Below are 19,732 nucleotides of genomic sequence, written 5' to 3'. Positions count from 1 at the left end.
CACCAGAGGTGCATCTTACCCACTTCCACCCCATTCCCCACTGCCCCACCCCCAACAACAATCTGGCCTCACTCATCACCCCCACCCCCCCCAGAGAATGGTGTGGCTTCATTCACCCCCCACTCCTCCCCCACCCCACCGAGAAACATCTGACCCTCCTCCTCCCCCCTCCCCACCAGACAACGATCAGCTCGCCCCCCCCCCCTCGCTCCCCCCACCACCGAACAACAATCAGCCCTACTCTGGCCAGACAATGATCGCCAACCCACCCCCCCCAACCCCCCAATCCCCACCTGAGATACATCTGACCCTTCTCCTCCTCCTCCCTGCCAACCAGACAACGATCTGGCCTCACTCCCCCCCCCCCCACCCCACCCAAACCAGAGAATGATCTGACCCGGCCCCCCCTCCTTCCCTCCACCATCGATCTGGGTCAGGGAGCCGTCGGAAGCTCGGAACGCGCTCCTCAGCAGCTGGAGCGCCCGACTCGGACTTTTATTTAGCAGGTCCGTTACGGAGCGGTTCCGGATCGGCAAACGCAGCCGAAAGGGCGAAATGCTGGGTGGGCAGGCCATTAATTCAATTTAAATGCGTGCGAGTGTATTTAAATCGCCGTTGCGCCCGTTTTGGGCGGGAAGAGGATCGCTGCCATTCCCGGGTTTCTGTAAAGTGGCCACCTGTGCGAACGCAGGCGCCAATCACGTTAATGGCCTTATACCCGACTTTACTGCGTTTTTGCGCCGCGCAATGGTAAAATCAGGGCCTAAGAGTTCCTCTGGTATCCTTCAAAATGGCGGCACCATGGCACCGGGGGCTAGAACGGCATGGTGGCACAGTGGTTAGTGCTGCACGGTGACACAGTAGCTCGGGTGGCACAGTGACACAATGGCTAACACTCCTGCCTCACAGCACGAAGGGACCCGGATTCAATTCTGACCTTGGGGTCACCGTGTGGAGTTTGCACATTCTCCCCATGTCTGCATGGGTTTCCTCCGGGTGCTCCGGTTTCTCCCCACACTCCAAAGATGTTGCGGGTTAGGTTGATTAGCCATGCTAATTTGCCCCTTTGTGTCAGGGAGAATAGCAGGGTAAATACATGGGGTTATTAGGATAGGGCCTGGGTGGGATGGTTATCGGTGGAGGCTCGATGGGCTGAATGGCCGCTTTCTGCACTGTAGGGAATCTATGATTTTATGATAATATGAAATGGTGGGAAGTGGTCTGTGGAGAGTCCGTGAAAGCCTAAAAAGGACAAAATGAAACTCGATCCAAACAAATCTTTTGCTGTGTTTATAGTGGGTACTGTGACATGTGTGTCTCTCATCACTGAGAGACAGGACACTTCATTTATCATACTTAGAATCCAGATCCCAATAAGCAATGGAGATTGAAATTTAACGCTTGTCAGCTGGGTTTCTCAGGATTAGGGAAGCCCAGCAGTGAAATGAAGCAGAGTGTACATTCTTTAGCATTTCTTGGGGAAGCTTCAGGAAAGCCTTTTGCCTCTCTGCTGCTGATCTCTCCAGTCTCAGCTACAATTGTCAACCTCTCACCTCTCCAGCCCCACCATCTCCCTGGCCTGCAGGACGCTCGCTCCCAGTGGCATCTTAAGGATCCACAGTTGCCACCTCCTGCAGCTAGTTGGGAAATGGAAGATTAAATTATAAGGTCCTGATGAGTTCCGATCTCTGGACTTACCAGGTTGCCCCATGGCGGTGCAGCGGTTAGCAGTGCTGCCTCACAGCGCCAGGAACCCAGGTTCGATTCCTGGCTCTGTGTGGAGTTTGCACATTCTCCCCGTGTCTGTGTGGGTTTCCTCCGGGTGCTCCAGTTTCCTCCCACAGTCCAAAGATGTGCAGGTTAGGTTGATTGGCCATGCTAAAACCGACCCACGTGTCAGAGGGATTAACAAGGTTACAGGCCTGGGTGGGATTGTGGTCAGTACAGACTTGATGGGTAGAATGGCCTCCTTCTGTACTGCAGGAATTCTATGATTCTCCTCAAAAATATCTGGACCTGGTAAGCCTATGCATTTTATATGAGAGCATATTTACAATCTACTAGAAATAGCAAGCCAAAAAACTCCTCACAAATGTATTCAGGGAGTACCTACACAAAGAAATTGAAGGAATTCTTCAGCCAGTATTGAAACTCCATCAAACTCTTAATCCTAAATATTGAACAAACACCCCCTAGGGATCTTTCTCCTGTTGTACGTTATTCCAACATACTAAAAATATGCATGAGAACTGCACAGAATGTATATATTGATGCCAAATTAAAGCTTAAAATGTGACTGCAATACTCAATGCCTTTCTTAAGTTAAGCAGGGACAAAGAATCATAGAATCATACAGTGCAGAAGGAGGCCATTTGGCCCATCGAGTCTGCACCACCACAATCCCACTCAGACCCTATCCCCATGACCACATGTATATACCTTGCTGGTCCCCCAACACGAAGGGCAATTTTGACTGGCCAATCCACCTACTCCACACATCTTTGGAAAATGGGAGGAAACCAGAGCACCCGGAGGAAACTCACACAGATACACGGAGAACGTGCAAACCCCACACACTGACCTGAGGCCAGAACTGAACCCGGGTCCTTGGCGCTGTGAGGCAGCGGTGCTAACCACAGTGCCACCCCAAAGTTTGAAGTCCTTCCTCTCACACCATCATCAACCTCACACCAGTGCCCTCTCTCCACTCCAATATTATAGCTGTAAAAGGATAAGGAATTTATTTAAAAAAGAGCTGTTGTATCGAAGCGACTGAGTCTCAGAACATTTCGAATAATTTTATACACCAGTGATCTGCCCAGGTATGGGATAGTCCCCATAGTGAGATGATCTGAACCTGACCGAGCTGGCAAAGAATGGAATGAAAGGTGCGCATAACATCCCCGAAGATGTCCTGTAAAGGTGATGTAGGATGCAGAAGGAAAAATGTGGCTGTGTTTGATGATGAGAATGCTTGAAGATGAAGAACATTGTGCTTTCTGTGATCAATGGCCCACATAAAGCAGGTATGTGGTACACATGCAAATATCGCTGAAGGGTAATAATGCACCAGTGTGTGGAGCAAGGCAATACACATGTGGAAAAAGTATCTCTTTCAGTCTTACCCGGCCTTCCTTGCTGGCCTGGAGTCCCTGGTGAACCTTTCGGGCCTTCCAGTGAACGTCCTGGTGGACCAGGTGGACCAGGTGGACCTTGCTGACCCGTGAATCCTGGGAATCCAGGATCGCCTTTAAGACCTGAAGGCCCCGGACCTCCTGGGATACCTGGAATACCCGGATCTCCTTTTGGTCCTATATAAGAACAGATTCGATAGTGAATGCTTGGGGAACAACCATCAATAGAGATATATTTAACAAATCAATGATTCCGTAAAATTCCTAAGCATTTTCTCTGATGATAACCATGGTCCTTTGCATCTTTAGACAGTTTAGGTTAGAAATTTAATACATTTCAGTTTGCTTAACTCTATTGAATAACAAGTGCTGTGAGCAAGCTTAAAGATTGTGGGCAGAAATCTGCCTGCCATGGAATTGGCGTGGGTGAGGTTCTGACGATGGAAATCTCCGTTGACCTTGGGTGGGAACCTCCAGGCTCACCCGAATGAGGCCGTAAAATCCTGTCTTATTACTCAATTCATGGTTTTGGTAACATTAGAGCAACACGGTTCAAGATATTGTGGGACACATACTGAAACCATTGGTATGGACCTGGACAACATTGCATATCATCTAATAGATTTGAATGATTCGAAAGTTAGCTGTCATTGGCAGTGGAACTCTTCATGGTGGTACATCAGCCGTTTTGATAGTCTGTGGAACCTGACACTCAACATTTCATAAGAACATAAGAACATAAGAAATAGGAGCAGGAGTAGGCCATCTAGCCCTTTGAGCCTGCCCCGCCATTCAATAAGATCATGGCTGATCTGTTGTGGCTCAGTTCCACTTTCCCGCCCTCTCCCCATAACCCTTAATCCCCTCTCTTATCAAGAACCCATCAACCCGCTTCTTAAAAATATTTAGCGAGGCAGCCTCCACCACTTCAACGGGCAGAGAATTCCAGAGATTCACCACCCTTTGAGTGAAGAAGTTCCTCCTCAACTCCGTTCTAAACCGCCTCCCCTTTATCTTGAGGCTGTGCCCCCTAGTCTTACTGTCTTTTTTGAGCGGGAAGAGTCTCTCCACCTCTATCCTATCCATCCCATTCATCATCTTATTCGTCTCAATGAGATCTCCCCTCATTCTTCTAAACTCTAACGAGTACAAGCCTAGTTTATTCAGCCTCTCCTCATAGCTCAATCCCCTCAACTCCGGTATCAGCCTAGTAAACCTCCTCTGCACTCCCTCCAGGGCCAAAATATCCTTGCGCAGGTGCGGCGCCCAAAACTGCACACAGTACTCCAGCTGCGGCCTCACCAATGGCCTATACAGCTGCAGCAAGACCTCCCTACTTTTATATTCAATCCCCCTCGCTATGAAGGCCAGCATGCCATTCGCCTTCCTGACCACCTGCTGCACCTGCAAGCTGGGTTTTTGCGACTCATGCACAAGGACCCCGAGGTCCCTCTGCACCGTCGCCTGCTGCAGTTTTTCGCCACGTAAGTAATAGTCCTTCCTACCATTCTTCCTACCAAAGTGGACCACCTCACACTTGCCAACATTCAATCCACAGTCATTGACAGGAAGTCCAAAATTACTTTGGGGGGGTGGTTTTGGCCTCCGCCAACTGACGGCAGTGTACGAACTTTTCAATAACAAGAAATTGGGTTGTGCAAGATATTAGGTCACAGTAGGGATGTTTTGAAGGAACCCCCTCCTGCCACAAGTTTAAAGGCATGTGGGGTCGACACATGCTCCACTCACATAACCTGGCACTGAGTGTCCTCATCAGGGTTGGTAAACAAAAAATACCTGTCTGCTGGCTGTTCCAAAAGCTGCCCCAAAAATACTTTCAGCGTTATATTTTTATGGCAGGAGATCTCCTCCTGGCTTTGTGAGAATGCTGCTGCCAATCTGGGCACGGTCCCCAGCTTTGTGTCACAGTTCCCCTGCTCCCCAAGCCTCACTCACACTTGGTGTAGACTAGAGGCTGACTGCAACTGACAAGCTGTATTGAAACTGACAGGCCGTACTGGGACACTGGTTTGGTGCCTGCAGATTCCTGGATCCATTTATACAAGGCCCTGGGCCTCAGAAAGATTTGGGCCAGCACTGCATCTGACTCGAAGGTTCGAACCTACCTGCCTGTTTACACTCAGCTCAACTCCCTCAGTGTAAAACACTGGGAAAATTCAGACCAAAATTAAAACCGTTCCCATTAACTCAGTGGTATGGATAATGCAGGTGACAATCACTAAACATTTGCCCCAGAATTTATGCCATCTGAATGTTTGGATTAGGGAGTGACCCGCACCTCATTCTCAGATATACAGGGCGTCAGCTCACTACCCATTCACGCCACACTCCCGCTGCAACAGAGATGGAGAATGTGGTGGCAAACCAAAGCTCTGTTCACTGTGGCAGGAGGGGAAACTCCCATGGGCGTGAACAGTTGGAAAATTCCGGCCTCATTCTATTATTAGAATTGGGCCGGCACGGTGGACACAGTGGTTGGCACCCCTGCCTCACAGCGTCAGGGACCCGGGTTCAATTCCGGCTTTGGGTCACTGACTGTGTAGAGTTTGCACATCCTCCCCGTGTCTGCATGGGTTTCCTCCGGGTGCTCCGGTTTCCTCCCGTAGTCCAAAGATGTGTGGGTTAGGTTGATTGGCCACGCTAAGGTCAGTGGGGTCAACATGGTAAATATGCGGGGTTACAGGACTAGGGCCTGGGTGGAATTGTGGTCGATGCAGACTCGATGGGCCGAATGGCCCCCTTCTGCACTGTCGGGATTAGATGTAATCTATTTAAACCCCTGAATCACACAGCACACAAACAGAACTGTTTGCCACTTGTTATTCTACAAAAGTACCCATCTGAACATTCACTTTGGCCAGAGTCTACAACCGACTCTGAACATCCTTCTCTCTAAACTGGAGCCTCGCCTGAATAATGCAACAGAATTCTCATGATGACCTTAACAGCATCCTCAGCGTCTGATCAATGCTGCTCCAGATTTACTTTAAGCTGTCATTACTGTGGTTTACATTTTACTGAGCCAGCAGTATGCACTATGTAAAATGTATGATGCATGAGGGAGACGAAAGGGCCAGATTGGATGTCAGCACTCCGATTAAGTTACAATTAGTTATTCATTTCTGAACTCACATATAAGAGTTCTGCTTCATCAGCAGATTCTGCTTGTATTACTACAAGCGTGAAATTATTGCCAAATTAAAAAGCAATTGAATGTCAATGGAATCTTTCAATTGAAAATTAATCGGATTACACGGGGCTCCTGTTGTAAAATTAAAGACACATGTTTCAGTCAGTTGTGAGTTTGACCTTTTTTCTGATTTACCTGGAATTCCTGGAGGACCAGGAGGCCCTGGGCGCCCGAGGCCTGGAGGACCTGCAGACAAAAATCACACTGATCAGGGCAGTGAATACACAAAAAAAAAATCCACAGTTCAAAAATTCTGTTTTAACTTTTTATAATTTAGAGTTTTCTTCAGTCCTGGTGAATCCTGAGACCAAATAACTTTGAGACAATATGAATTGCCCATGGGCCTATTGGTGATCCAGCACACCATGTCCCCACTTGGGGATAGCACATATAAAGGCTGCCCAGTGCCATTCCTGCTGGCAGGCCGGATGAGTAGAGGGGGACTGGTAAATGGCCTGCCAAACCCATCAATGACACTCAAAACTAGCAGGTTTGTATAATTATTGGGGTTGCCGCCCACTCTGGGTGGTAAACTGACCAGGGCTGGTGGGGAAGGACATCTATTATATTAAAGCCAGTGAAGGAGTCCAGAACTAGGGGTCACAGTCTGAGGATTCAAGGTAGACCATTTGGCACGGAGATGAGGGGGCATTTCTTCACCCAGTGAGCCTGTGGAATTCATTACCACAGGAAGTAGTTGATGCCAAAACAGTGAATGTATTCAAGCGGACGCTAGATATAGCACTTGGGGTGAATGGGATCAAAGGTTAGGGGGAGAAAGAAGGGTTAGGCTATTGAGTTGGATGATCAGCAATGATCGTGATGAATGGCGGAGCAGGCTCGAAGGGCCAAATAGCCTCCATAGGACATATCTCTTGTGCTTCTATACTGGTTGTTGCAGAGTTGCAGCTACCATTTACTACAGGTTAAATCCATTTACTGTCGTGAACTAACCTGGATCTCCCTTTAGCCCAGCTGGGCCGGGGATACCATCACGGCCTGGCTGTCCTTTCTCTCCCACAGGACCTGGAATTCCTGGAGCACCGAACTCACCTGTGAACCAAAGAATGGATGAAGACTGTTACCGATCATGATATTATCCATTTTGGACAATCTAAAGTAGAAATTGGTGAAAGATTAAATCAATATAACAGTTTCATTCAAAAAGCTTTCTGATCTCCACTTTTTCTATCTACCAGACTCTAGCCTAACGCCACAAGTGTCACACACAAGGTTGTCCCTGGCTGGTTGAGCGGGATGATATCTACTGACACCTTTTTTTGCAGGCTGGCACCTGCTTTGATTTGATTTATTGTTGTCCCGTCTATTAGTATCCAGTGAAAAGTATTGTTTTTTTGCATCTTCCACAGACAAAGCATATCGTTCATAGAGAAGGAAAGGAGGGGGTGCAGAATGTAGTGTTACAGTAATAGCTAGGCTGTAGAGAAAGATCAACTTAATACGAGGTAGGTCCATTTAAAATCCTGATGGCAGCAGAGAAGAAGCTGTTCTTGAGCCGGTTGGAACATGATCTCAGACGTTTGTATCCTTTTCTCAACGGAAAAAGTTGGAAGAAAGGAGGTCCAGGGTGCGTGGGATCCTTAATTATGCTGGTTGCTTTTACAAAGCAGTGTGAATGTAGACAGAATCAGTGGATGAGAGGTTGGTTTGAGTGATGGACTAGGCTTCATTCATGACCCTTTATAGTTCCTTGCGGTCTTGGACAGAGCAGGAGCCATACCAAGCTGCGATACAAACAGAAAGAATGCTTTCCATGGTGTCTGAAGTCACGTCATTGTAGTGGCAAATCGCTGACAACAGCAGGTGTCATCATTCGCATCGATTATCAGCTAGAGTTTCCCACTTGTTGATGTTGAGGACTTACATGTCGCTTTTGACAGTACCCTTGAATTGGACCAAAAGCACCTTTCTGGCCTACTGCTTGGGTTGCATATCCATTTTCATGTGACCATCCGTGCACATGCCTAACCCAGTGAAACTTCCTTTGCATGATTAGTGCCAATGTGCTTGACATGTTAGTTTTAGAAAGGACTGTTTCTTTGGTGACTTTGGACGAGATTTTCCAACCATGCTCGCCCCAAGACCAGAAAATCCTGCCCAGGGTCAATGGACCTTTGCATGGTCCGTGTCTCCCTCCCCACTACAATTCCCATGGTGGGTGGGACAGGAAAATTCTGCCATTTCCATGTGATGCCAAAACTGTGTCATAAACTATGGGGATGAGTTAATTGAACTTTTTGGTAAGTTCGGTGTAAGTTCAGGCTTCACTGTCCTACAGTAATATGCTGAGGATACAGGCTTTGTAGATCAGTGTCTTGGGTCTGTGGATCAGTTTGTTGTTTATCCATGCCTGTTTAGATAGTGGGCCAAAGTTGACGCATACCTGTCTGATGCATGTGCTGAGCCCTTCGTCAATTGTCTATTACCATAGATCCATGATAGCAGAATTTATTGACTGCTCGCTGTGGTAGAGTCTGATCACAGGCCGAATCACAACACCCTGTCCCTTAACTACAATTTTCTTGACACTGATGGTGATGGGGAAGATGACACAGGCATGGGTCAGACAATCCATGAGTCTATGGAGCTGGTCTTCTGTCTGGGCAACTACTGCTGAACCTGAGCACCCAGAAGTTCTCGGATTAGAATGGGCTGAACCTTTGCCTTGCCTTTTGGTCTTCACTAGTTGAAGAGTTTCTTGTTCGATGATATGTGAATGTACATTCCTTCCATGTCAGCAAGCAAAGCATAGGTCAGGAGCACCAAGACTGCAATACCAAACAGGGTGGGGGTTAAGACACAGCCTGCTTTACTCATTCTTGATCTTAAAACTGTGAGGGGTGGAGCCATTAAACTGTATGGTTCTGTGCCTGTTATCATAGAAGGGCCACATCAGGGGTACTTATTCACAGATCCTTAAAGATGGCAGAGTAAGTGAATCGAATAGTTACGAAGGTATATGGGACACTTGTTTTTATCAGTCATGGCATAGAGTATCATAGCAAGGACGTAATGTTGGAGGTGTGCAGAGCTTTGGTTAACTCCCAGTGTGATCTCCTCTACACTGGAGAGATTAAACAGAGACTGAGTGATCATTTTGCAGAACACCATTGCTCAGCCCACAAGCACAACCCTAATCTTCCTGTTGCTTGTCATTTCAGGTCAGTATCTTGCTCTCACGCCCATATTTCCATCTTCGGCGTGTTGCAATATTCCAGGGAAGGCCAACACAAACTGGAGGAGCAGCACCTCATCTTCCAATTAGGTACGTTATAGCCCTCGGGACTCAACATTGAGTTCAACAACATTAGACTGTGACCTTTCTCCTCTTTTTTAAAAAAAAAATCCAAAACGGTTTTTTTGTCCCTATGCCATCCCCCTGCCCCCACTGGCCCATCTGATACATGTTCTTTAGTTTTGCTTTCACTGAGCACTGACCTTTATTCTCCCATTAACATATTCTGTTCCTTTAATGCCACTCTCAGCACCTTCTATTGCCCTTCACTCTGCCATTAACACCTCCATTGTCTCGTGCCACACACATCCTTACTTCAATCTCTCCTAGCTCCAACCAATCACCGATCTTCCATTCTCTTCTAGCTGCTCCACCCTCTCTTATTCAGTATGTAATCCATCACATTTCTCCCTCTCTTTAACTGTGAAGAACAGTCATAGAGGCTCAAAACATTAACTCTGTTTAAGCCTTTCAACCGAGGCAGACCGAGGGTCTGGTGACTGCAGAACACCCTCAGCCTGTGTAACTGTGTGCTAATCTGAAAAACAAAAAGCACACAGTAAAATCTGATGTGTGTACATAGTTTTAAGTTTTGATATGTAATTAGTGTAATGTTGTGTAAATAAGCATAGTGTAGTACTGTGAAAATGACCTTTTTTTTGCACTGTTTGTGATTTTTGGATATGCTGTTTTGCAATGGTTTATATGAGAGTTTTTTTTATGAATAAAGCATCTTTTGGAAATAAAAAAAACTGTTTCTCTCCCCACAGATGCTGCCAGACCTGTTGAGTTTTTCCAGCACTTTTTATTCGAGATAAAAGCAAATTACTGCAGATGCTGGAATCTGAAACCAAAAGAGAAAATGCTGAAAAATCTCAGCAGGTCTCACAGCATCTGTGGGGAGAGAAAAGAGCTGATGTTTCAAGTCCAAACTAGGATATTTTATTCTGGGATATTTTGTTTTATTAACTGCTCTCTAAATCTGTCCTGCCACCTTCAATGACTTATGCACATATACAAGCCCCTCTGTTCCTGCAACTCCTTCAGAGTTGCACCTTTTTATTTCCTATCGTCGTTTCTTAATCTTCCCAGCAAAATAAATCACTTCATATTTCTCTATGAACTTCACCAGCCACATGTCTACCCACTCTTCCAACTTGTCTTTGTCAGTTTCGAAGTTCTACACTGTTTTCCATACGGTTCACAAAGCCCCCAAGCTTAGCATTGCCTGTTGAAACTGTGTCCAATACACCAAGTTCTAGGTCATTTAAATATTATATATCAGGAAAAGCAATGGTCACAATACTCATCCTTGGGGAACTCCACTTTCCCTAGCCCGAAAGCCATTTTCCTGATACTTTTGCCCGAGGTGGGTGGGCCAAGTGGGAATTTTCCCAACTTCCGCTAGATGAAAATACAAGGGCTTTCCTACCGACACGTCCAAGCTAACTGGTTTGCTTTACATTGTCTTTCATGTACCTGGTGGACCAGGTGGGCCAATAAGGCCAGGAGGACCTGGAAAACCATCACTTCCCTTGGGACCAGGAAGACCGGGGGTACCTGTTGAACGAGAAAACAAACTGGGATTAACCTCCATGAATTTGATTGGCCCATTGTGTTTCTCAGCTTGTACCAATGAGACCTCGGAATCTGCAAAAGATAGGCATCACCAAATGACAAAAACATGCCAGACAATCCACTCTGCCCCAAAAACAGCAACACTACTTTCTATTTCAGTCATTGATATTGCTGTTCTAGTTACTTACGATGGAAATTGAAATGATTCAATACAAATAAGAAAAGGTTAATTAGCATAAAGGCCAGGATTCTTGCCCATTGGCTGGGATTCTTCATGTGCCACTGCTGTGAGCAGAGATTTGGCTAAGCACCAATTTCTCCATTCTCGCCGGTTTGCTAGACCGGAGAATACCGGGCAAAAAATCAGCAATGCCGGACTGCAGAATAAACGATTTTCTGTACTGGGACTTCTTTTTAGCAGCTGGTTATCAATTGCTTGAAAATACGGCTGCCTTCAAAAACACGGAGAACAAGGGAATGGGCTGAGGTGGCTTAGATAGTTGAGAGAAGGAAAAGACAATTTCAGACAGAGTCAGAGCTGCACTCAACCCCCAGGCTGGTGACCTAGGCCGGGATTTTCCATCCCTGCTGTGGTGGGAACCGTCGCGGAGGAAGGCAGCAGGCCGGCCAAAAGTCCATTAACTTTCGACGGGACTGGAAAATCCCGACCTTTGCTCCAGTCATTCCAGAAAAAAAAATTCACGCGTCCTACGTAGAAACCTTGAACCATGACAGAAAAGGCCAGTGCGCTTTTGTTAATTGTAGCCTGTGCCTAGATCTGAGATTGGTGCTTGGAAGAGTTTGATTATTTAGTCTTTTTGTTGTGTGTAAATATTCACTATTGTCGTGCCAGTTGGATCCTGAGGTCACACAGAATTGAAGAAGTTACAGTCAGATTGGATCACTTACAGAGTTCAAACAGTCTAATGATCGCAGCAAGCCTGGCCTGGCAAATAATGGTCAAATCCTCTGTGGAATCAACAGAAGTTCTCACCAATGACACCACTGATGGGAGAGTGCCATTGGTGGGAGGCTATTCTGCTAATATTCCTGAGGGAATTTTTGGTCTGATACAGAGGATTCTGAGGAGCATCAAGGGTCATGTTCTTGCCAGGTCAGTTTGAAATGCTACCATCTCTTGCAGTGTTGTTCAACATGTTAACCTTGACGAGGGTAGGGAACCCAAGTACATCTCTCCAACGTTATTGAATGTGTTGTTGCCTGAACGAGATCATTTCCCCAGTGCCAAATGATAGCCAAGAGACCCCGGCAGATATTGGTATTCGCCAGGAAAGATAGTCATGACTTCTGAAACACAATTTCATGCAGCGATAGGTAATTATTAAGATGTAGAAACAGCAGCAGCCCTCACTCTCCACTCCCGAGCCTGCTCTGCTACTCGATAAGAATCAACGAACGCCTACAGTGCAGAAGGAGGCCACTGTGTCTGCACCGACTACAATCCCACGCAGGCCCTATCCCTGTAACCCCACATATTTATGCTGCGAATCCCCCTCACACTAGAGGCAATGTAACACAGCCAATCAACCTAACCTGCACACCTTTATAAAATGTTGAGAGGTATAGATAGGGTGGATCCTCGGAGGCTATTTCCCAGGGCTGAAATGATCGCTACGAGAGGACACAGGTTTAAGGTGCTGGGGAGCAGGTACAGAGGAGATATTAGGGGAAAGTTTTTCACTCAGAGGGTGGTGAGTGAGCGGAATCGGCTGCCGTCGGTGGTGGTAGGGGCGAACTCGCTGGGGTCTTTTAAAAGACTTCTGGATGAGTACATGGGATTTAATGGGATTGGGAGTTACAGATAGTTCTACGGCCTGGTAGGTATGGATATGATCGGTGCAACTTGTGGGCCGAAGGGCCTGTTTGTGCTGTAGTGTTCTATGTTCTATCTTTGGAGTGTGGGAGGAAACCCATGCAGACATGGGGAGAACGTGCAAACTCCGCACAGGCAGTGACCCGAGGCTGGAATTGAACCCGGGTCCCTGGTGCTGAAGATGACTAATCTGATTGTGGCCTTAACTCCGCTTTCCTGCCAGTGCCCCCTGCGCCCCCTCCTGCCAAAACCCAAGGCTCTCGTCAATCAAAACTCAGTCTAACTCAGCCTTCAATATATTAAAAGACCTAGCCTCCTCTGCACTCTGTGGAACAGAATTCCAAAGGCCCTCTGAGAAAATAAATCCCTCTTTATTTGAAAACCACTCATTTTTAAACAGTGTCCGTCCACCCTGCCCACCACCCGCCGCCCCAACTCAGTTCTGGATCCCACAAGAGGAAATATCTCCCACAGTAGCTACCCTGTCAAGCCTCACCTTCTGGCTAGAATTTAATAAAGTTCAGGCATGCTCCTGAAGTGTGTAAAATTATGTTAGAAGACACTGTGACATTTTGGTTGCCGGGTGTGTGCTGCCCTCTTCCTTCCCTGCCAGGCAGCGCTCTGCCTTCCTCATAGCTTCAATACAGAGGGAGGTCATTTGGCCCACCCAGTGTAATATTGCATTAACAATGTGATCTCAGGTAGGGGCGGGTTTCGTATCTGCTCCTGTCCATGGGTGCATTCCAAGCGTAAAATTCAAGCCTGTATCCAAATTCAGGCCTACTGATCTTCAATAAAATCATTTCTCATTCTTCTAAACTCCAATGAATAGAGGCTCAATCTGTCTTCATAAGACATCCCTTCCATTCCATGAATCAGCCCAGTCAACTTTCTCTCAGCTGTTTCCAGTGAGAATGTGCCCATTCTTAAGCCTGGAGACCAGAGATATATACAGTACTTCAGGCACTTTCTTACCAATTTCTAAACATAAAGGCTGGGATTTTCCGGCGCGCTCCCCCCAAGACTGGAAAATGTTGGCCGAGTTAGCGGGCCTTTGCATGGTCCGTGAATTGTAGCAAGCGGGATGGGAATATTCCACCCAAAATGTTAGTAAAACATCTTTGGAAAATAAACTTTTTTAACTAGGACTTACCTGGGAATCCTGGTTGCCCAGAGTCACCTTTAGGACCAGGCACGCCTGGCAAACCAGGAAGCCCAGGGCTACCTGGAACGCCCTTGCTTCCGGGGCTACCTGGGTAACCAGGAGGGCCGAGATCACCCTGAATTAAAAGAGAATCAGAGAGTGAAAAAATAGCCCAAGGAGACAAAGGCATCAATTAATATCAATGAATACAATTCAAGAATACTGTGTACGTTGGACTGTTGTTCACTCGGACTTTAAATGTCACATGTTCAAGACTGAAATTTCCATTGCATACCAACTTAACTTAAACCTGTCAGTCTAACTCCAGCAGCGGGGAAACTTCTAACTGCGCCATGAGTGTACCTACACTACATTGACTGTCGTAGTTCAAGAAGGCAGCTCACCACCATCTCTTCAAGTGCAATTAGGGACAGACAATCAATACTGGCCTAGCCAATGACACCCACATCATCTATATTAATACAAATAAATAAAAGAAACAATAATTTGGGACAAAATTAATAGTTGTTTGGCAATATAAGTCAATTAAGGAAAACCAGCATGAATTTCTTCATGGCAAATCCTGTTGAATGAATTTTTTTGAAGAGGTCATAGAGAGGACTGGTGTGTCCAGTGCTGTTGATGTACATGGACTTCAAAAAGACATTTGATACGGTGCTGCACAAGAGACTTGAGTGCAAAGCTATACTTTGTGAGATAAAAGTGGCTGTAGCAATATTCAAACATCATTGGCTGAGGAACAGGAAACAGCGTAGTTCATAGAAAACCTACAGTACAGAAAGAGACCATTCAGTCTGCACCAACCACAATCCCACCCAGGCCCTACCTCATATCTGTACATATTTTACCCACTAATCTTCTAACCTATGTATCTATGGTCAATTTAGCATGACCAATCAACCTAACCTGTACATCTTTGGACTGTGGGAGGAAACCAGAGCACCCCCACACAGAGAACGTGCAAACTCTACACAGACAGTGACTCAAGCTAGGAATTGAACTCAGGTCCCTGGAGCTGTGAAGCAGCAGTGCTAACCACTGTGCTACCGTGCTGCCCTGGATTAATGGCTGGATTTTACCAGCATGCTTGTTCTGATTCCAGGGGCTGGCGAGGCTCGGAGAGCGGCATTCTCCATTGGCCTCAGGTGGGATCATATGAATCTCAGGCAGGCATGCCTGTAAAATTCTGCACTATGGGTGCATTTTTGCACTGGAGGATGGAACACTAACTCGGGGTCAGTGTTGAGACCCTTGCTTTTCTGGATATATATTAATGAGTTGGACCTTGATGTACAGGGGACAATTTCAAAATTTGCAGGTGATATGAAACTTGGAAGCATTGTAAACTGTGGGAAGGACAGTGTAGAACTTCAAAGGCTCAAGTTGGTGGAGTGGGCAGATACATGGCAGATGAAGTTCAAAGTGGAGAAATGTGAGGTGATGCATTTTGACAGGCAGAACATTGCTTCCATATCTTGCTAATTTCAGAAGTTACTGCCGCTGCCTTCATTCTTCAAATTTGTTATCAAAAATTTGTCCATTTTTTAGGTTCAATGAACAAAAATAGCTGATCCTCTACTTTCAATCTTGCAAATACCTCTCGCTTTGGTTCTGCTGAAGATGGCAACTCACGCTGTGCTCCAGTTCCATGAACATTGACTAGGCTTTGATAAGTTGCCTCAGTTGGCATCAGAGGTGATGTTGTTGAACTAGAGGTCTGGTCTGGTATGCTGGGCCATAATGAATGGTGGAATTTAAATTCAATCAATAATTTCTAAAAAAAAATCTGCAACTAAAAGCTTGACTTGGTAATGGAGACCATCAAACTATCATTTTTGTTTTGTCATAAAAACCCATCTGGTCATTCACTTCCTTTAGGGAAGATTATTTTACCAATTCTGAGCTACATGTGACTCCAGATCCACGGCAATGTGATTGAATTCTAATTTCTCCCAAAGGCAATTAGGGACGGGTAAACAAAGGCTGACCTTGCCACCGACACATATCCCATGAACAAATGGGTGATAAAGTACATTTCTGGGCAGTGGTGGGTAGGGCAGGATCTTATTGGTTTGGTTGGGAGAAGGGGAGGAGGAGTGGGAGTGGAGTGGGGGCACCGTACCAGAGAAGCCTATCTGCCTGCCCTTGCCAAACTTTTTACCAGTGGCATGGGACAAATGAGGCCTCAATGCCCACTTAACAGTCTCCTTTGGTCATCATGGGGTTTTGTCTGCAGTATACAGCCCAGCATGGTGAGCAAGGAAGGGTCAGGCCGGGGAGCGGCCATGGGAGAGTCAGGTCTGGCCATGAAAGAGTCTCGGGCAGCCATGGAAAAGTTTGGTGTTAGGGCTTCATGGTGGGTAGTGTGTACTGTTGGAAACTGGGCTGAAATGCTCAATTTAACTCACGATTTGGAGTTATCTTCTCCAGCTCCTTTCCACTGGTGCTGATCTATCCTCGGAGGAGCTCAGTGAGAAAGGAGGGAATGAGGAATCGGTGATTGGAGTGTCCCTGAATGATAAGGTACTCGACCAAGCGTCACTGTGGACCTGGCAGTCCATTTTTCAAAGCTGACAATGAGCAGTGGCGATGAGTGGAATCGGACAGGAGATGAATGAAAACTGGGTGGGTGACATACGCTGGGATGAGTTTTCCAGGAATCGTTGCGGTGGGTTGGAAAATTTGGCAGACCATTTAGGGTCCTTTGACCTCGGGCAGGAACTTCCGGTCTCTGGGCAGATGTGAGAGGAAAATGCCGCCGATCCTGTTTCGTGGCATAAACATCGACTGACTATCTCGTGCTGGGATTAAAAAAGTAAGTCTTTTTTCACCGTCACCACATCAGTTTTGCCTGAGTCAAGTCACACAAAACCTGACAAGTCAGGCTTGAGGCCCAGTCGCTAGTTTGGTGCCGGTTACCTTACATCTGAACTGACTTGCCCAACAACCTGAACCTCTTTACCAAGAACTAAAACATCTTGCTAGTTGAACAAGCCCAGGTCCAAAAAAACATCGATTTTCTTTTTATCTTACAAGCATGAAAAAAACCTAGGCCGGAATCATACCACCATTCACGCCGGTGGGATTTTCCCATCCTGCCGCAGTGAGGGGAGATTTGATTGGCTGGCAAACTCTCTGACGTTGCTGCAGCGGGAGCATAGCGGGGACAGCAGGCAAGATCAAGCCCCTAAACCTTTCTCTTCACAAGAGAAAGACTTACCTTTGGCCCAGGGGTACCTGGAAATCCTTGCACTAGTGCCCCTGAGTCACCCTTTTCACCCTGTAAGCCTGGACGACCAGGGGCACCTGGTTGACCTGGGTGACCAGGATTTCCTGAAGAACCTTTAAAGCCTGGTGGACCTATCAGATGAAGAACAAAATTACCTCATTACCCACCATATCAGCAAAAGGCGTAGTTTATGATTACACCTTCAATTATTAACAATGGCTGGATTAAACAACAAAGCATAAAATGCTTATAATCTCACATTGTTGTTTGTCCTAGATTTTTCAGTTTTAAACAATTTGTAAGGAGTGAGGTTAACCTAAGGGAAACTTTCTAATGTCTCGAATAACCACCAAGAACTCACAGGTTAAGTGCAGCACAGGTTAGCTGTAGAATAAAGCTCCCCTCATTTGGCCATCACAACATCAGAGTGGTAAAGGCATTGAGATCACAAAGATCCCAGATTCCGTGCTCAAGCTGTGTTGAGCAATCTGACTTTAATCACTTTTGGGGAAGGGAAGTGGCCAGGATGTCCACTCCTGGTTATTAACTGATAACCCCAGCTAGAATTTCACATGTGGATGAGCACCAGGATCAGTTATGATTATCTCCCATGTCTGGTAGCTGGCTAATACCAAGAATCAAGGCTAACAGATGAATAATGGCCACCTTGGTGAGGAAACTGAAAGGACCCGGAGCCTTTGGCATTGTGCTTCTACAAGGAAGGGTCAATCAACATCTATTGTCTAATGGAAAGGGAGGGAAGAACTGGAGAGATAAATGAAATTCAGGTGCAGTTCACTCTTTCCCAGTAAACTGCCAAATGTTGAACACATCTCCGACTCCCCCATTCAAATATATTACATTTTCTCAAGAGTCTAAGAACATAAGAAATAGGAGCAATTGCTCAAGCCCACTACTTACTGGATGGAGATCAACCAAGTAGACTCATACAATTAAAAATGAGAGAAAATCATTCTATAAGCCTCAGGTGAATGAAGTGTAACCTGACCCTAATTTACTGATCACCTCAGCCCCAGGCGGTATGCTAGCAATGGGCCACAAGTTTGTCAGGTGCCCACGAAGGGAATGTTTTCACACAATTTCTTTTCTTTCACCCTCTCCCAAAAGAAAATTTATTGCGCCACTTTTTCACTATTTGCCTTGGGGGAATACCCACTCCTAAAGAGAGAGGTTAGGGAAACATGTTTTCTAGCGCTCCAGATTTCCAGCATAGGTGTGGTGATATGGAGCTGGATGTAGGCCCAACAATCACAAGGCAGTGAGAAAGTAAGGAATACATCCCTTCTTCTATTTCCTATTATCCTGTTGGTTGGACACCGATGGGAACTGGGCATTGTGGTGTACGCCAAGACACCTGCAGGGTCTGTGGGGTTTCCAGAACTGTTTTAGCAAAAGAAGCCGACAAGAAGCTATGTTGCTTCCTCTTTTTCACCAGCATGATCTTTAGGCCTTAGGGTGCTGGCCATTCTCCATTGGCCAGTGGCCAGGAGTACAACTACAAGCTTACAGCTCTCTATTCCTGCCTTGCTTTCCAGCATATATCCCGACCAGAGCTATGTTCAAAAGCGAGGGCAAGAAACCTCAGTGTTCCGAGACCAGCAATGTCAACCGTGTACGATGCAAACTTATAAAAAGCACGTCTTGTCTGCACAGTCAAGTCAGTACCTCCATATTGTTCTGGCTACCAGTAATAAAGGTTCTTTTTTTTATTTACAAAACGCGATAGTGATCAGAGCTCCGGCTTGATCAATTTTCTAATGATTGGTAAAGACATGGCTTTAATTAGTAATAAAACATGTTCTAAACTTACCTGGCAGACCCATTTCACCCACTGAACCTTTCGGTCCTGGAAGCCCCGGAGATCCTGGTTGGCCTGGGAACCCTGGGTCTCCTTTGGGCCCTTCAAAAGTAATATTTGATAAAGATACCATCATTACTGTTACACTTGTTCGAAAACAGAACTCCTGCTACGCGAACATACGCAATAGGAGCAGCAGCAGACTATTTGGCCTTTCTAGCCTGTTCTGTTGTCCCATAAGACCATGGTGGATCTGACTGTAATCTTCTGTCAACCCCAAGTTACCCACCCCATCCTCCCCCCACCCCCACCTCATTTATCAAGAGTCTGCTTCTACTGCCTTTTGAGAAAAGGAGCCCATAACTCTCTGAGAGAAGAACATTTCTCCTCGTCTCTGTTTTAAATGGGTGACCCATTATTTTTGAACCATGACCTCTAATTCTAGACTCTCCCACAAGAGGAAAGATCCTCACCACACCCATCCTGTTAAGATCCCTCAGGATTTT

At 46.3% G+C, this 19,732-nt stretch overlaps 1 protein-coding gene across 3 annotated transcripts in view; it reads right to left on the bottom strand.

Moving 5' to 3' along the window:
• col4a5 (collagen, type IV, alpha 5 (Alport syndrome)) overlaps positions 1-19,732 on the bottom strand; it is a 256,775-nt gene that overhangs the window by 29,524 nt on the left and 207,519 nt on the right. For all 3 annotated transcript variants that reach the window (XM_080187894.1, XM_080187895.1, XM_080187896.1), the window contains exons 36-42: positions 19,239-19,328; positions 17,399-17,538; positions 14,167-14,293; positions 11,081-11,161; positions 7,300-7,398; positions 6,481-6,531; positions 3,126-3,311 (exon numbers count right to left, since the gene is read on the bottom strand). In XM_080187894.1, coding sequence (XP_080044020.1) covers positions 3,126-3,311; positions 6,481-6,531; positions 7,300-7,398; positions 11,081-11,161; positions 14,167-14,293; positions 17,399-17,538; positions 19,239-19,328 — 774 coding nt within the window. The remainder of the gene's footprint in view (positions 1-3,125; positions 3,312-6,480; positions 6,532-7,299; positions 7,399-11,080; positions 11,162-14,166; positions 14,294-17,398; positions 17,539-19,238; positions 19,329-19,732) is intronic.

Source organism: Carcharhinus amblyrhynchos, chromosome 4 (assembly GCF_965287045.1).
Source record: "Carcharhinus amblyrhynchos chromosome 4, sCarAmb.v2.hapA, whole genome shotgun sequence".
Taxonomy (NCBI): Eukaryota; Metazoa; Chordata; class Chondrichthyes; order Carcharhiniformes; family Carcharhinidae; genus Carcharhinus; species Carcharhinus amblyrhynchos.
Note: the sequence above shows the minus strand (reverse complement) of the source record. Positions and strands in the feature narration are given on the sequence as shown.